The 15497-nt window shown below is 39.4% G+C and overlaps 1 protein-coding gene across 1 annotated transcript in view; it reads left to right on the top strand.

The window, feature by feature from the left end:
- The window catches only part of Map3k15 (mitogen-activated protein kinase kinase kinase 15), a 152111-nt gene that overhangs the window by 42478 nt on the left and 94136 nt on the right, over window positions 1–15497 (top strand). Inside the window, exons 5-7 of the mRNA XM_051140967.1 lie at window positions 5257–5450; window positions 7273–7441; window positions 9624–9730. Of these exons, the coding sequence (XP_050996924.1) occupies window positions 5257–5450; window positions 7273–7441; window positions 9624–9730 (470 nt within the window). The remainder of the gene's footprint in view (window positions 1–5256; window positions 5451–7272; window positions 7442–9623; window positions 9731–15497) is intronic.

Below are 15497 nucleotides of genomic sequence, written 5' to 3'. Positions count from 1 at the left end.
ATTTGCCAGGGGAGCAAATCAGATTCAGAGAAACCATGTGAACTAAGTAAACCTTGTAGTAGATCTACATCTAAACCTACCTATCTCCCCTGCTGCTGGCCTACTAACTGGCAGAAGTCATGGGCAGCTCTCACAATAGTTGCTTTTCTATCTTCTGGGCACAGCACCTTTATTGCTGGAGGGCAATGTAAAACTTGATTGTCTTTGTCCTTACTGTTTGAAAATTCTTGAGTATCTGAAACAATCTAGGCCCCAAATTTCCTTCTGTTATAAAATGTCAACTATCAATCTGGAAGTATGTCTCCTGAAAATATCTCGCCCCTGCCATCTTCCTCTTCCCTCAACCACAAGTCCAGTTCTTAAAGGCTGTTTCTCTTTCTGTAGCTTGCTCTCTCAAAAGCTTACAAATGATCTACCTTTCATTTTCTGCTGTCATAGAGTTGCCAGGCTGCTCTTAGCTGTTGGCCACCAGTCTTACTTTTAATATTGCCCATAGACTTGAAAATTCCCTCCGTTGCATTACACATAAAGTCCATTCCCTATTGAGAGCTGCAAAGCTGTGCTTACAGCCACATCTTCCTCAGGCACTACATTAAACTGATGGTCTGGAGCACACCATGGAGACAGTAACTTTTCTTGAGCTGATTGATACTTTGTTCTATGAGTGATGCAAGGGGTAGAGGTGGCACCCCTGGGTTGTCCTAGGATGGAATCTTCACTTTCTGAATGAGCAGGGACAAAAGCAATCAGAACATAGGGCGTGGTGGTGGTGCCTAGGATAGAGGTTCTGCCCTGTAACAAAAGTACTGGAAGGAAAAGGGAAGCCTTGATCCTTTTGATCACTCTTAATAAGAATAGAGCACCTACTGTAATGATTAAAAAATAGGATGCCAGGCAACCAATCTGATACGGAAAAGTTTATTATATAAGCATGGGGAGAGAAGGAAGGGGGCACCCCAGAGAGAGACAGAGACAGAGGAAGAGAGAGAGAGAGGTAGGAGAGCAAGAGAATAAGAGAGAAAGGTAGGTGGGTTTGCCCTTTTATAGACTCCTAGTAGCAGGTAGGCAATGATATTATAGGTTGCTAGGCAGACTGGGGCAGAATCCTAACACTTGTAACACCAGGGGATCATCCTAGACTCAGAGCTGGGAAGAATCTCATCTTCTTGGCTACACTAAGAGTAACATTTCTGTTACTTGAGGCTGAACAAATTATGGCTCAGATGCTCTAGAATTTTACTTTTCTCATCATTATTTAGTGAAGTTTCTTGAACAGTGGTTTTACATTTATTATATGTCCTCAGGACCTTCTACAGAAACTTTAGATGGTTTTTAAACATGAATTTAACCAATTATGATAAATTTTCTGGATATAGGCTCTAAGGTACTTGGGGCATCTCTAGTTTGACACAGATAACCTTAAAATAAGTTATACTTCTTTAAACACATTTTACCTTCTGTATGTCACCAATGCATTTGGCATTTTCCTCCTTCAATTTGAAATTGGAAGGCCTTTACCAAAACCATCAGTTTCGGTTAAAAAAAAAAAGCACTTCAACTTTGAATATGTAAATAACATTAAGTTTAATTTTCTTTAGCAACATGGATTTCCTGGCATGGATGGGGAATAATTGTCTCTGACCTGCCAGAACCTCAGTTTGCTTAGCAGTTTAATCTCTGAGAACTTCAAAGTATTAGAGGGAAGAATCCTTCCTTCCTTAGGTCCAGACAGTTCTTGGTGATAGTGAAGTGATGAGCCACCTTTATGCAGTCATTATCCATGTACATGAACTTTTGCACCTTCTATTTATAATATTGGCACTTATGTTTTGAGAGCTTTAATGCCAGTTTCCAGCTTCTATTTCACAGCAGGGTACTTATTCTCAGAGAACCATATTTTCATGGTTAATGCAACATCTGAAGACTTAGTATGAGACAAGCTAGATCTGTTAGTTTTTTGTATGGCCTCTGAATTTTTAAAAGTATTTTTAAAAGTATTTTTGTTTCATGTGTAGGAGTATTGGTACACATGTATGTGGCATATCTGGTGCCCAAAGAAGCCAGAAGAGAGTGTTGGATCCCCTGGAATTGGGGTTACAGGTGATTATGAATTGCCATGTGGATGCTAGGAACTGAACCTAGGGTCCTCTTCAAGAACAGTCAGTACTCTTAACCACTGAGCCATCTCTCCAGATCCAAGGATGGGTTTTTTAAACATTTTTAAAAATTTGGAAATAGGAAAATTAATTCATGATATACACATATGAAATTTGAATTTGTGTCTATACGTAAAATTATACTGGCACATGGCCCCTTCCATCCTCCTGTATTTGTGGATGGTATGTGTCAACTTCCATACGCCTATATCTGAGTATAGTATTGCAACAGACACTCAAAGTTCTGCAGAACTAAAATTACTGATCATCTGATCCCCAAGATAAAGCTCTCTTAGTTTAAAATGTGTTTTAGTGAGACAGTGTTGGTAATTATTTTTAATGGTTTAATTTAAGATTCAAAATACGACATGGTAGGGCCCAACAAGGTGCCAAAAGGGAATTTCAGGACAATTAATTATTTTTTAAATTAAAATAGAAACTAGAATGCTACCTGTACTTACATAAATCAGATTGTAAGTTGTGAATTTTTCTGTTTTCTGCTTTATCTTAGATCATGGCAATTTTCTCTATAATACATTTCTTTTTTTATTTAAATGGACTCTTATTCCTCATTTGATGTCCCATTTGGCCACACAGTATAATTGAAATTTTACCCATTTTGTGTGATGTATGCCTGTGTTTATGTGAGTTCATGCGCATGTTCATGCAGATGATAACCAGATGTTGATGTCAGCTATTTTCCTCAAGTGCTCTCCTCATTTTTTTCATACAGTTTCTCATTTAACCTGGAGATCATCTGTTTACCTAGCATGGCTGTCCAGCAAGCTTTAGGAATCTGCCTGTTCATGACTCTCAGCAGTAGGATTATAAACAAGCCCTAGGTCTGACTTCTGTTTGGGTGTTGTGGATCCCAATTCAGGTCCTCATGATTGTGCAGCAGGCACTGTACTGAATGAACCCTCTCCCCAACCCCACAAAGTATTTTCTGATGTTATTTCTTCACTATGCCCAACTTCCTGGATACCTCTTTTGTTTTGCTTTGTTTTGTTTTTAGAGACAGGGTTTCTCTGTGTAACCTTGGCTGTCCTGGATTCACTTTGTAGAACAGGCTGGCCTCGAACTCACAGTGATCTGCCTGCCTCTGCCTCCCGAGTGCTGGGATTAAAGGCGTGCATCACCATGCCTGGCTACATGGAGTTCATTTTGTGCTGGCCAATTACTCCTAGGCATTCAGCCTGCCATGGAGTGTGGTTGATATACCCAGTGATACTATATTAAAGGAAATTTATTTCGTCTTTGTCAGCAGATATCAATTGCAAATAGCTTCTTGGTTAGGGTGTGACATTGTGTTCAAAACTCTCTCAGTGCTCTGGGACCCTGTCTGTCTTGAACCTATGCAGGTCCTATGTTTGCTGTCATAGTCTCTGTGAGTTTATATGTTTATCAGTTCTGTTGTGTCAGGAAGTCAGTTTTCTTGGCGTCATCAACTACCTCTGGCTCTTACAATCTTCCTGTATTCTCTTCTGGATCCCTGCGCCTTGATGGGGAGGGGTTTGATAAAGACACCCAGTTAGAACTGGGTTCTCCATCGACTGCAAAAGAATCTTCTCTGATGAGGGTTGAATGAGACATTGATCTATTGGCATAGCAGTGTGTCATTAGGAGTCATTTTATTGCTGTTTCTTTAGTAGTAGGCTTTTCCCTAGACCCATGACCAATCTAGTCTCAGGTTGTTGGCCACTTGAGTAATGTCAGGTATGGGTTCTATCTCATGGAGTGGGACTTAAATCCAATCAAAAAAAGTTGTTGGTTATTCCCGCAACATTTATGCCACCATTGCACCAGTATATATTACAGGCAAGTCACTGTTATAGGATGTAGAGTTTATAGCTGGGTGACATTGATGCTTACTTTTCTCCTCTAGTTCCATGCAGAGTAACTTCCAGGAGCATAAATTCTAGTCAGTAAATGTTTAGTTGGGTACCAGCTTGAATTATCGATGTTTGATGACATAAGTAAGTGTTGTCTTTAGCAATATGGCCTTACTATCAGGTTATGGAGAGCAATCAATATCCTTGGCAATCTCCTGGGGTGGTCCATGGGGGCCCTTTGGCCAACAATTCAACAAGAAGTAAACTTTTTCAGGCACAACCTCCAGTTATTTTAAAAGGAGAATTTTCCAGAGTCAGGCCCTTGGTCTCCATCCGTGTGTGTGTGTGTGTGTGTGTGTGTGTGTGTGTGTGTATGACGACATACATATATATATGAAAAATTTATTTGTACATACACACATATATATATTTATATATTTGTAGCTGTAAAGGTAATTGACTATAAGAATATCATATAAAGAATATATTTTTAGCCTTCAGTATGCTAAAAATTGAGTATTCTGTTAATGCTTTAAAGGTAATGCTTATGCTTTTCAAAGGATCATGATTTAATCAACTATAATTATTCTATAGAACAAAAGATACCACTTTCCATAAGTATTGCTTAATGTTGTGAAGTACTTCGATATTTTCTTAAAATCTTCAGAAATAATCATTATTCACAAAAATTAATAGTACCTGTATTAACTTATCAATGTGGATTTTTAATTTACACTAAAAACCAATGTGTCTGCATGCCTATCTATCTATCTATATTTATTTATTTTGGTTTTTCAAGACAAGATTCTTCTGTGTAATAGCTCTGGCTGTCCTGGACTTGGCTTTGTAGACCAGGCTGGCCTCAAACTCACAAAGACCTGCCTGCTTCTGCCTCCCAAGTGATTTTATTAAAGGTATGCACTATACCACCATGCCTGGCGTCACTACCCACTTTATAATCTTGGTTATCAAGGTGTCCAAGTTCTTTATGGTTTGGAAGACAGGTAATAAACTTGTATAGTTTCTAAAGCTTAAAAATCTTTAACATTTTTGCCAGTGAAATTCAGAGACATAAACAGATGGTAGTGATTTTGAAATTGAGTGGTTTTCTGTTTTGAGCCTAATAGATTTGTAATGAAATCACACAAATTGATGTCCATATTGTATATCTTCTCCTTCTCTGTCCTACCAGGTTGTTCTGTTCAGGGTTATAGCTGTGTTTCTGTACTACTTGCTTTCTGAAACGCCTCTTGTTTATTTTTTTACAGGCATCTAGTGGAAATTATTATTTCATCCCCTATACTGTGACACCATGTGCTGATTACTTTTGCTGCGAGAGTGATGCCCAAAAGAGAGCCTCAGAGTATATGCAGCCCAACTGGGACACCATCCTGGGCCCACTGTGTATGCCCCTGGTGGACAAGTTCACTAGCCTCCTTAAGGATATCCGTGTGACCTCATGGTAATTTCTGTCAACTACTGAAAATCCTGGGAGTCTTGTAGAAATTTTCCTCCACTTTCAGGAAGGTGGTATAAGGTTTACTTTGAAGTGACTGGGATGCCCAAAGAATAGGGGTCATTGGCTATCCGCTTAATCATCCTGGACCCATCATTACTCTCTTAGTGCATCACTAAGCTGAGTTCCTTAGATGAATCCAGAAGAAAAGAGGAGTGAAGTTCCCATGATCAGAATTGGGCCTGGGATTAGGCGTGTCCCCCTATGTGACTTCGCTGTGTAGCTCTTTTTCTTTATGTCTCTTTTCCTATTTAGAAAACAGAAAGCTTAAATCCATGACTTTTTTTTTAATGACAATTTTCAACTTAAGATTCTGTGCTTTCAGATGATTTCTGAACATAACTTTATACTCTCAGTTATTCAGGTTCTCAAAATGCTAGAGCAAGGTCATGCTGACCTTACGTTCTTGTTATAAGCATGCGTTGAGTCAAGCTTCAGCCAACCTGACCTCAGGATGTCCTGTAGATTTACGTCATGGGGTATGGTGTCCACTCAGAGGTGGACGAGTTTGAGTATGAATCCTGGCTTAGGTGATTGCTCACTGAATAGCCTTGGAGAAGTCACTTCCTCTCCTTCAACCTTAGTGCTCAATAAACTCCTTCAGTGTAGTGCTCAATAAACTCCTTCAGTGTAGTTAGTTGAAAAGTTAAAGGTAGGAAGTGATTCTTAACTAGAGGATCCCTGTTATTTTGCCTACAGCCAATTTAAAGGATTTATTCCAGTTAGTTGTGTCATAAGAAAGATTTGTTCTTCCAAAACAAATGAAAAACTGAAGGACTGGCAAAACTGACTTGTAATAAATGTCAAGGACCTCATGGCACCCGGAACTGTGGAGGCTTCATGCCTCTCACCTTCTCTGTCCTGTTGCCTTTCCTTGGGAGGCAAACTTTAGTGGGAAAGAAGTCTTAAAACCCAGATGGCAGCAACAAAAAACAAATAAGGCTTTCTTTGACACCTTGGTATCTCTTGTTTTATTTCAAAGTAAAAATTTTAGTGACATTTAGGGAGAAACCTCTCCTAATAGCATATTTTTAGGTCTAATGAAGAGGTGTATAGATTGAATCTGACAGAGGAATCATGTCTTTAAGTGTTTTTGCATACCCTTTTGATTTTATATTAAAAAAACATTTTGCAGAAAAATATAACAAGGAAAGCTAAGGGTGAAAGGTACAGTTGTCTATTATTTTTCTGGCATGGGCACTGTGTACCCTTTGTTGGGTTACTCAGAGACACACCACTACGGTCCCTTCTTCTTCACCTGGGAACAGCTTCATGACTACTAACTTGGAACACTTAGTACATGAGAATGTTTCTCAGATGAATTTACCTAGGTTTCATGTCTTTTGGAATTTTGTTTGGCCTTTGATAATCTGTTGATAGTGAGGGAAATTAAATAATCGCATAAACTTGCTCATGCCTCTCTGTGTCTCTCTCTTCTCTCTCTCTCTCTCTCTCTCTCTCTCTCTCTCTCTCTCTCTCTCTCTCTCTCTCTCTGTTTGATGTTTGTCATTATCGGGTTGCATTGAAAATTCTACAGACTGTCTGAAACTTCAGCTTTGAAGATATTTTTAAGGTTGTAATAAGCTGAATTTTATTACCACCTACTAGTTTATTGCTGCAGTATGCAAAAAAGATAGACATTATCTTATGTTTACTGGTATAGGAATGGCCAAGGTCCCTGTGTGTTATTGAGAACCATGTTTGTTTGAGCACTCAAGAGAGTCCTAGATCCCTGTATATGATCAGAGGCTTTTGTTTCTTTCTCCAGTGTTTATTACAAAGAAACCTTGCTGAATGACATCCGAAAAGCCAGAGAGAAATACCAGGGTGATGAACTGGCAAAAGAGTTGACTCGGATCAAATTCCGCATTGATAACATTGAGGTTCTGACATCAGACATCATCATTAATTTACTCCTGTCCTACCGTGATATCCAGGTATGAAATGTGCTTAGGTAAGGCTAGCATATGCCTGACTTTTCTTTGTCACATGGAATTTCTCATACAGAATATGCCTACTTACATCAGAGGTGTGGTGAAGAAGCTGCTTTATCTAAATAGGAATGTGACCTGGTGATGGACTATTGTGGATGTTTTAAAGATAATTTTGTCATATTAGAGCTCGAATGAGCACTCTGGCAAGAGATCCTATTGTATGGAACTGTTTAAAACATGAAACTAAGAAATATATATGTCTGTCCTGAACTCCCTTTGTAGACCAGGCTAGCTTCAAATCCACAGAGATCCACCTGCCTATGCCTCCCCAAGTAACAAATGAAAAGAAGTGTGTGTGTGTGTGTGTGTGTGTGTGTGTGTCTGTGTGTGTCTGTGTCTGTGTGTTCTAGGCAATACTCCAAGCCTTTATAAATCTTGATTCAGTACATTATCTTAACCCTATGTTTTAGCTTTGCTCTTATTGTTCCTATTTTAATTTTAAGTGAAGAAATTTGAGGCAGAGAGTAATTAAGTAACCTCAAATTCACAGAGTGTGGCAAAGACGTGATCCAAACAGAGGCTGACTACCTTCATTGCCCTTGTTCTCAACTCTTCTGGCATTTCCTTTATGCTTTTGTCACATCTTTCTCTTTTCACTACCACTCCTCAGTGCAGTAGCAGTAGCTGGACTATATTAAGGAACCAGGGAAATGCAGATGGGTCTTCTAAGAAATTACTGGAATATTGTGAAGGGTATGAGGTGTGGAACTATGAAGGAAACTGAGGATTTCTCTTCCAAATTGAACTCGTTTGAAGAGTATCTTGCATCTCTTCCTTCTGGAGGCACAAAGGATGATGTGCTTTACTGATAGAATACTGCAAAGCTACACTAGAAGTTGATCACAGTTCTGTAAATCTGAATGATCTGGCCCAAGAACAGAGGCAGCTACTAGGGAACCCATGGCCTGAGTGACAAACAAATATAGCTACCTGCTTTTAATAACAGGTGGTATTATGCAAGAGGAAAATGTGATCGACATTTCTTGACGTATTTCTTTTGGGGGTTGGGTTTGGTTTTGTTGTTGTTATTTGAAGACAGGGTCTTGTGTAGCCCATTGAGCCTTGGACTTGTGATGTAGGTAAAGATTACTTTGAACTCCAGAGGTTCCTGCTTTTCCTTCCTCAATGCAGTCATTATAGGCATATGCTTCCATACCCTACTCTTGAAATGTTGCTTTGAGTTGCTGGCTTTCTTCTGCCCTTCTTTTCCTGAATGCCTTCAGTTCTCTATTTCCATTGGTAGAACTCTTAGGCTCAAAGAAGAGCTGGAAGGTTCCAGGGATATATTGTCTTCTCTTTTCTGAGACAGCAGCACCAAGGTCTAAAGCCAGGTGTCTATTTCTGTATGAGGATCCTGTCTGCTGACTGGCTAGCAGCGATTTGGTCAATACCGGTAGTTCTAAGCCTGGATAAAGGGTAACTATTGGTGGCAGTGCTAAAATGGAACCCAATGGAGACACACTTGGTAGCAGTTTAACCCTCAGGGTAATGTATGCCGCATTTGGAACAGTAATTCTCAGCCTGGGGATATTTGGCACTGTCTAGAGAGACATTCTATTTGTCAAAACTGACTTGTGGGACAGGAGTACTAGTATCTTCTAGTAGGGATGCAGCTACCCATCCAACAATACAGAGGACAGCAGAGCAGAGCAGAAATGTAGGCCAAGAATATCAACAGTACTGCAGTTAGGAAATTCTAACTTTGATTAATTTAGGCAAAGTATGCAGGAATAAAATGTTTTCTCCATTTGCATGGGAAGTGACAATTTTTCTTGTATTTTCTAACTCATTTTAACACAGGTCTGCTGATGTTGTTAATCCTCCCACACACAGCATATCTTTTTCCTGTTGCTAGGCTCACTTGCCCTCTTGTTTTAGGATATAACAAATTTTCTACTGATCTTTTTGTGCCCTCTAGTAGCAGGAATTCCTCCTCTGCCCCATTTATCTTTTCTGATATTTATTCTCTGTACTTGTCAAAGCTATAATTAACTTCAATAAATAATATCTGCAAAGAAAGGTTTATCTTTAAATTTGGAGCCTGTCTTATGTTTATAACTATTCATAAAAATCTATGAAGAGCTGTTTCCTGTCTCTTTCACACTCTGAGAACTTTTGCCAACAGGACTATGATGCAATGGTCAAGCTGGTAGAAACACTGAAGATGCTGCCTACATGTGATTTGGCTGATCAGCACAACATTAAATTCCACTATGCATTTGCACTGAATAGGTAAGAATGATGTATGTATAGGGGTTGTGACCATATGACCTGTTAAAATCTTCTGTTGTCTTTTCAACATTCGTCAGATATGACCCAAGTTATATGCTAATTGCCAAAGGTATGAAAATACGCTAGATACTTTGCCTTTGAGACATATATTCTAACTATGAGATGAGGCATGTAAAACAACCCTAAAGGGGCAGTCATGACAGTGCACCCCTTTATTTCCCTACATTATAGAGGCAGAAGTAGGCAGATCTTATGAGTTCGAGGTTAGCTTAGTCCATATAGCAAGTTCTAGTCCAACCAGCCAGAGCTACATAGTAAGAGTATCTCAAAATGAGAGAGGGGGGGGGGTGTGGGGTGGGCGAGAGAGGGATCCTAATAGCTCAGGGAGATAAGCAGTTTAATGAAGGGTTGTCCAACGTGATACAGAAGTATAGCAGAGGGGGAGAGTTGTTCTGTCTGGGGGTAGAAAAGTGCCTCTGTATTTTCTTGTCTAAGTTTTGAAGAATTATATCATGCATAGGAGAGGGTAGGATGTGGAAGATTGAGAAAGACCATTCCATTTGCTTGGAATGCAAGCCTATAATTCTTTTTTTGTACACAGTGCATCCAAGTAATATTCAGTGCACCCAGAACACAAGATACAAATGAAGGCAAATGCAGGATAGAAGGTTAAGCATAGAGAATGGGATCACATACTTGAAAAAGTATTGCCAGGCAGCAGTAGTGTACACCTTTAATCCCAGTACTTGGGGGGTGGTCGGCAGAGGTAATTGGATCTCTGTGAGTTCAAGGCCAGCTTGGTCTACAGAGCTAGTTGAAAGACAGCCAGGGATACTTAGATAAACCCTGTCTCCAAAAAAAAAAAAAAAAAAAAAACCTTAAAAAGAAAAGAAAAAGAAGAGTAAAAGGTATTTATGGTATCTTTTAAGTTATGGGGACTAGCTGAAGCAACAAGATTGATGTTTCATGATAGACAAAGATGATATCTTGGCTAGGGTTTCTGTTGCTGTAGTGAAACACCATGATCAAAAAGCAAGTTGGGGAAGAAAGTGTTTATTTTATTTGGCTTACACTTCCATATCACTGTTGATCATCAAAGAAAGTTGAGGCAAGTACTCAAACAGGGCAGGAACCTGGAGACAGGGCCTGATGCAAAGGCCATGGAGCAGTACTGCTTACTGGCTTGTCTCCCCTGGCTTGCTCAGGCTGCTTTCTTATAGAACCCAGGACCACCAGCCCTGGGATGGCGTCACTCATAATGGGCTGGGCCCTTCCCTATCAATCACTAATTAAGAAAGTGCCTTATAGGCTTGCCTACAGCCTGATCTTATGGAGGCTTTTTCTCTACTGAGGGGCCCTCCTCTCTGACAACTAGCTTGTGTCAAGTTGACATAAAACTAGCAGTGGTGTTGTGTGTGTGTGTGTGTGTGTCTAAGAAAGTCCTGCCTAGACTACAGACCTCAAAAGCTTAAATAGTAGGTAGATTAGCTAAAATGATGTAGCAAAAATTGGCTTATAGGCCAGTTTGTGGGGTACTACTTGACTAATTTTGATATGGGTCAGCTCAGCTAACTGTGGGTGAGGCTACCCCTGGGAAGGTGGTCCTGGATACTCTAAGAAAACATGCTGAAAAAGCCATTAGCAACAAACCAGTAAGTAAAATTCTTCTATGGTTTCTGCTTCCAGTGCCTGCCTCCAGGTTCCTGTATTGAGTTCCTGTTCTAACTTTGACTTGAAAGTGAAAATTATAATAAACTCCTCCCTGCCCCCAAAAAAGATCCTGCAAATCCAATGATCTAAATAAGATTGAAATTTTCCTCTTATATAGCAGGCCGGAGGTGACGGAACCAGGCTGTTAGTAAAACAGCACTACTCTAGAACTTGCATTTAGACTTAGCATCCAACTATTTTATAGGTTTTATCCCCTAGAACAACAGTTCTCAACCTAGGGGGTCAAACCACCTTTTCTTGGGGGTTACATATCAGATATTCTTCTTATCAGATATTTACAATACAATTCATAACAGTAGCAAAATTACAGTTATGAAGTGGCAACACAATAATTTTATGGTTGAGAGTCACTACAACATGAGGAACTGTATTAAAGGGTCACAGCATTTGAAAAGTTGAGAATGACTGTCCTATCATGTTTGGCCTCATCTGCATAGTTGAAGCTAGTTCACTATCATTCTTACACTACAGCCTGTGAAACAGGGTTGGAGACTGGAAGGAAGCATGAGGCGAGTGATTTTCCCCTTTCCCCTTGTTAAATCTTTCTTTTGTACATTATATTTTGCTCACATTCATGCCTCTCCCCCAGCTACCCCCAGATACACCCCTCTTATCTCCCCACCCAAATTTGTATACCCATGTTTTTAAACCCATCAAATCCAATTTGTGATGCCTCTATGTTCTTGACTGTGTGGCCTTCCACTCGTCAACATACCATGGGCTACGTTTAAAGTAGAAGGATCCAGAGGGTCCTAGAAACCTACAAGTAGAACATTATGATAGGCAGATTTGGGCCAAGGGGTCCCGCTCAAACTAAGGCACCAGCCAAGGACAATACACACGGTAAACTTTAAACCCCTACCCAGATCTAGCCAATGGACAGAACATTCTCCACAGTTGAGTGGAGAGTGGGATATGACTTTCTCACGTACTCTGGTGCCTCACATTTGACCATGTCCCCTGGAGGGGGAGACCTGGTGGCACTCAGAGGAAGGACAGCAGGTAGCCAAGAAGAGACTTGATACCCTATGAGAATATACAGGGGGAGGTAATCCCCCTCAGGAACAGTCATAGGGGAGGGGAACAATGGGAAAATGGGAGGGAGGGAAGAATGGGAGGATACAAGGGATGAGATAACCATTGAGATGTAACAAGAATAAATTAATAATAATAACAATAATAATAATAATAATAATAATAATAATAATAATAATAATAATAAAACCAACTCTCCCTCTCCCTATACTAACAATTACAAATAGCTCTTCAGGAGTGAGACTTCATGCCCATATCACCTCTCCATGCTGAGAATTTGCCTGGCTTAAACTGGCACAGGTCTTGTGTGTATTGTCACAATCATTGCGAGTTCATATGTGGAATTGTATTAACGTGTCTAGAAAACACTGTTTCCTTGTGGTCATCCATGACCTCTGGCTCTTACACTCTTTCTGTATCCTCTTCTGCAGTGATTCTTGGGCCTTTGGAGGAAGGTAGTTCAGTCTGTATGTTCCACAGTCTCTTATTCTTTGTACCTTGACCAGTTATACATGTCTGTTAGTTACCTTCCACTACAAATAGAAGTTTCTCTGATGATAGTTGAGAGCTACATTAATCTATGGGTATGTTACTAGGAATTATCTTGCTGCAAGTAAAATTGGGAAGTGTAGTTTCTAGCTATGTGACCATCCAAACAGGACTACAGTGAATTTACAGAATAAGTAGAGTTTCACATTCAACCTCTCAAAATACTAGGTGTCTAAATGTCTTATTTCTACTGTCTCTCTTCTTTGATAATATATAGGAAAAACTAAATATTTTAAGAATCATGATGACGCATTCTTTTTTTTTCTCCAGTAAGTAAGCTATTACTTACATGTTTCATTAGATCAATACAGAAGAGTATTCTGGAAATGTATGCAACTTGGTTTAGTATCTAGGGGCTTCTAGTGTCCTCATCAGCCTTCCAATGAATGGCATCTTCAAATAAGTAACACATGAAGTGAGTGTTCAGAATAACATGAGAATTACTGCATCTGGTTTCTCAGTTTCAGAGGCTGTATTTTTTTCAGCAGCTAGATTAAGCTTTAGATTGGTGACATGCCACTGGCAGCATATTTAAGACAGCAACAAAACAGGAGCCCATGTCCTCTGGTAGCTTGTAACCTATGTAAGGTCACATGTCTCTTAAATCAAGATAAAAATTTGCAAGCAGTGAAAGTATATAGATCATAAATGCATAATTTGATGAGTTTGAGAAATTAATATACACATCTATATAATATCCCTATCATTTTTAATCACTTAAAAGTTTCCTGTTCATCTGTATCTGCTACTCCAAAGGCAACCAATGTTGCAACCTCTTATCTCTATAGTTTAATTTTCCTTGTCCTCAACTTCATATAAATAGAATCATACAACATACTGTTTTGTGTTTTGCTTCAGGATTTCAACAGCATGTTGATGATACTCATATGTGCTATTGTGTATATCACTAGTTCATTTTTTGTTGTTGTAGAATATTCCATTTTATAGATGCTCCAGATTTGGGATGCTAAAACAAATGCTTTTGTAAACATTTCTTATACGTGTGTGTGTGTGTGTGTGTGTGTGTGTGTGTGTGTGTGTGTGTGTGTGTATTCATTTTGGACATACCTTATGTACATGTAGTAGCTACCAGCAAATAATGATGGAATTTCATTCCACTAACCAAGGACAATACAATAGTAAACATCGAACCCCTTCTCTGATTTACCCAATGGGCAGGACATTCTCCACACTTATGTGGAGAACAGGGACTGACTTTGACATGAAAACTCTGGTGTTTCCATCTTTGACCACATTCCCTTGGTGGGGAGGCCTGGTGGCACTCAAAATAAGAATGAGCAGGCTACCATGATGAGACTTGATAGCCTATAACCTATGACCATATAGTGGGGGGGGAGGTCCCCCTCGGTCATAGACCTAGGGGAGGGGAATAGGGTGAAAGCAGGAGGTAGGGAGAAATGAGAGGATACAGTGATGGGATGGCAATTGAGTTGTAATCTGAATAAATTAATAAATTTTTTAAAAAGAAGGAGACATCATGCTCTATGAAAATGTGTGTTATCATAACTTCATGTTCTTCATCCTAACCCCACAGTGGATTTTAAACTCAATACCCCAAAGTAGAGGAAGCATCTTAAGAATGAATGCCAGCCTTCACTAAGCTGAGAAAACAAAGTATAATAATCCTTTTCCTTCAGTGTAGTGAGCTCCAATTTTAGTAACACTTGCCTCTAATATGATTGATTGTTGACTTAAAAGAATTTAATGTGTCATCATTTATGAAATTCTTGGAGAAATTTCTGATGCACTATAATACTATAAAAATTAGCTTGTTAGCCAGGCATTGGTGGCACACGCCTTTAATCCCAGCACTCGGGAGGTAGAGGCAGGTGGATCACTATGAGTTTGAGGCCAGCCTGGTCTACAAAGCAAGTCCAGGCTAGCCAAGGCTACACAGAGAGACCCTGTATCGAAACTCCCCCCAAAGAAATCTTGTTAAATAATAACTAGAATCCATGTGAGTTGCTTGTTGCTGTTTTTTTTTTCACTAGACAGAATAGAAGATACCCACTGTCAAACAGTGGATAAAGTAATTGATTTCTATCCTCTCAAAGGGATGAAAGAATAAAACAGGGTTTGAAGAGGAAAGTGATACCTAAAAATGGTTATGGCAGTATGAGATGATTCAGAGACAAATGTATTTCTAGTCTATAGGGAGAATAATTAGTATTACATACAAAAACAACATTCCTCTTGCTTTCTGGTCTGATTGTCATATATTGGCTCTGTTGAGCCCAGGCAAGTGTCCTTGGTGCCGAGAACTTTATTTTTCACACAATGATTTTTAATTGCTTCATTTTTTTTATATGTAGTCTTGAAGTTCATGTTTCTTTTTGAGCTTGTCCAGCTGTCAGCATAGTTGCAGTAGGATATGCTTTTGTATACAGTTTTAAGGAAGTTAGTACTGCTGCCTTATATATTTAAGGGAAAA

The sequence above is a fragment of the Acomys russatus genome, chromosome X (genome assembly GCF_903995435.1).
Source record: "Acomys russatus chromosome X, mAcoRus1.1, whole genome shotgun sequence".
Classification (NCBI taxonomy): Eukaryota; Metazoa; Chordata; class Mammalia; order Rodentia; family Muridae; genus Acomys; species Acomys russatus.
The sequence above is the reverse complement of the archived record's forward strand: the minus strand, read 5'-3'. Positions and strand labels throughout refer to the sequence as shown.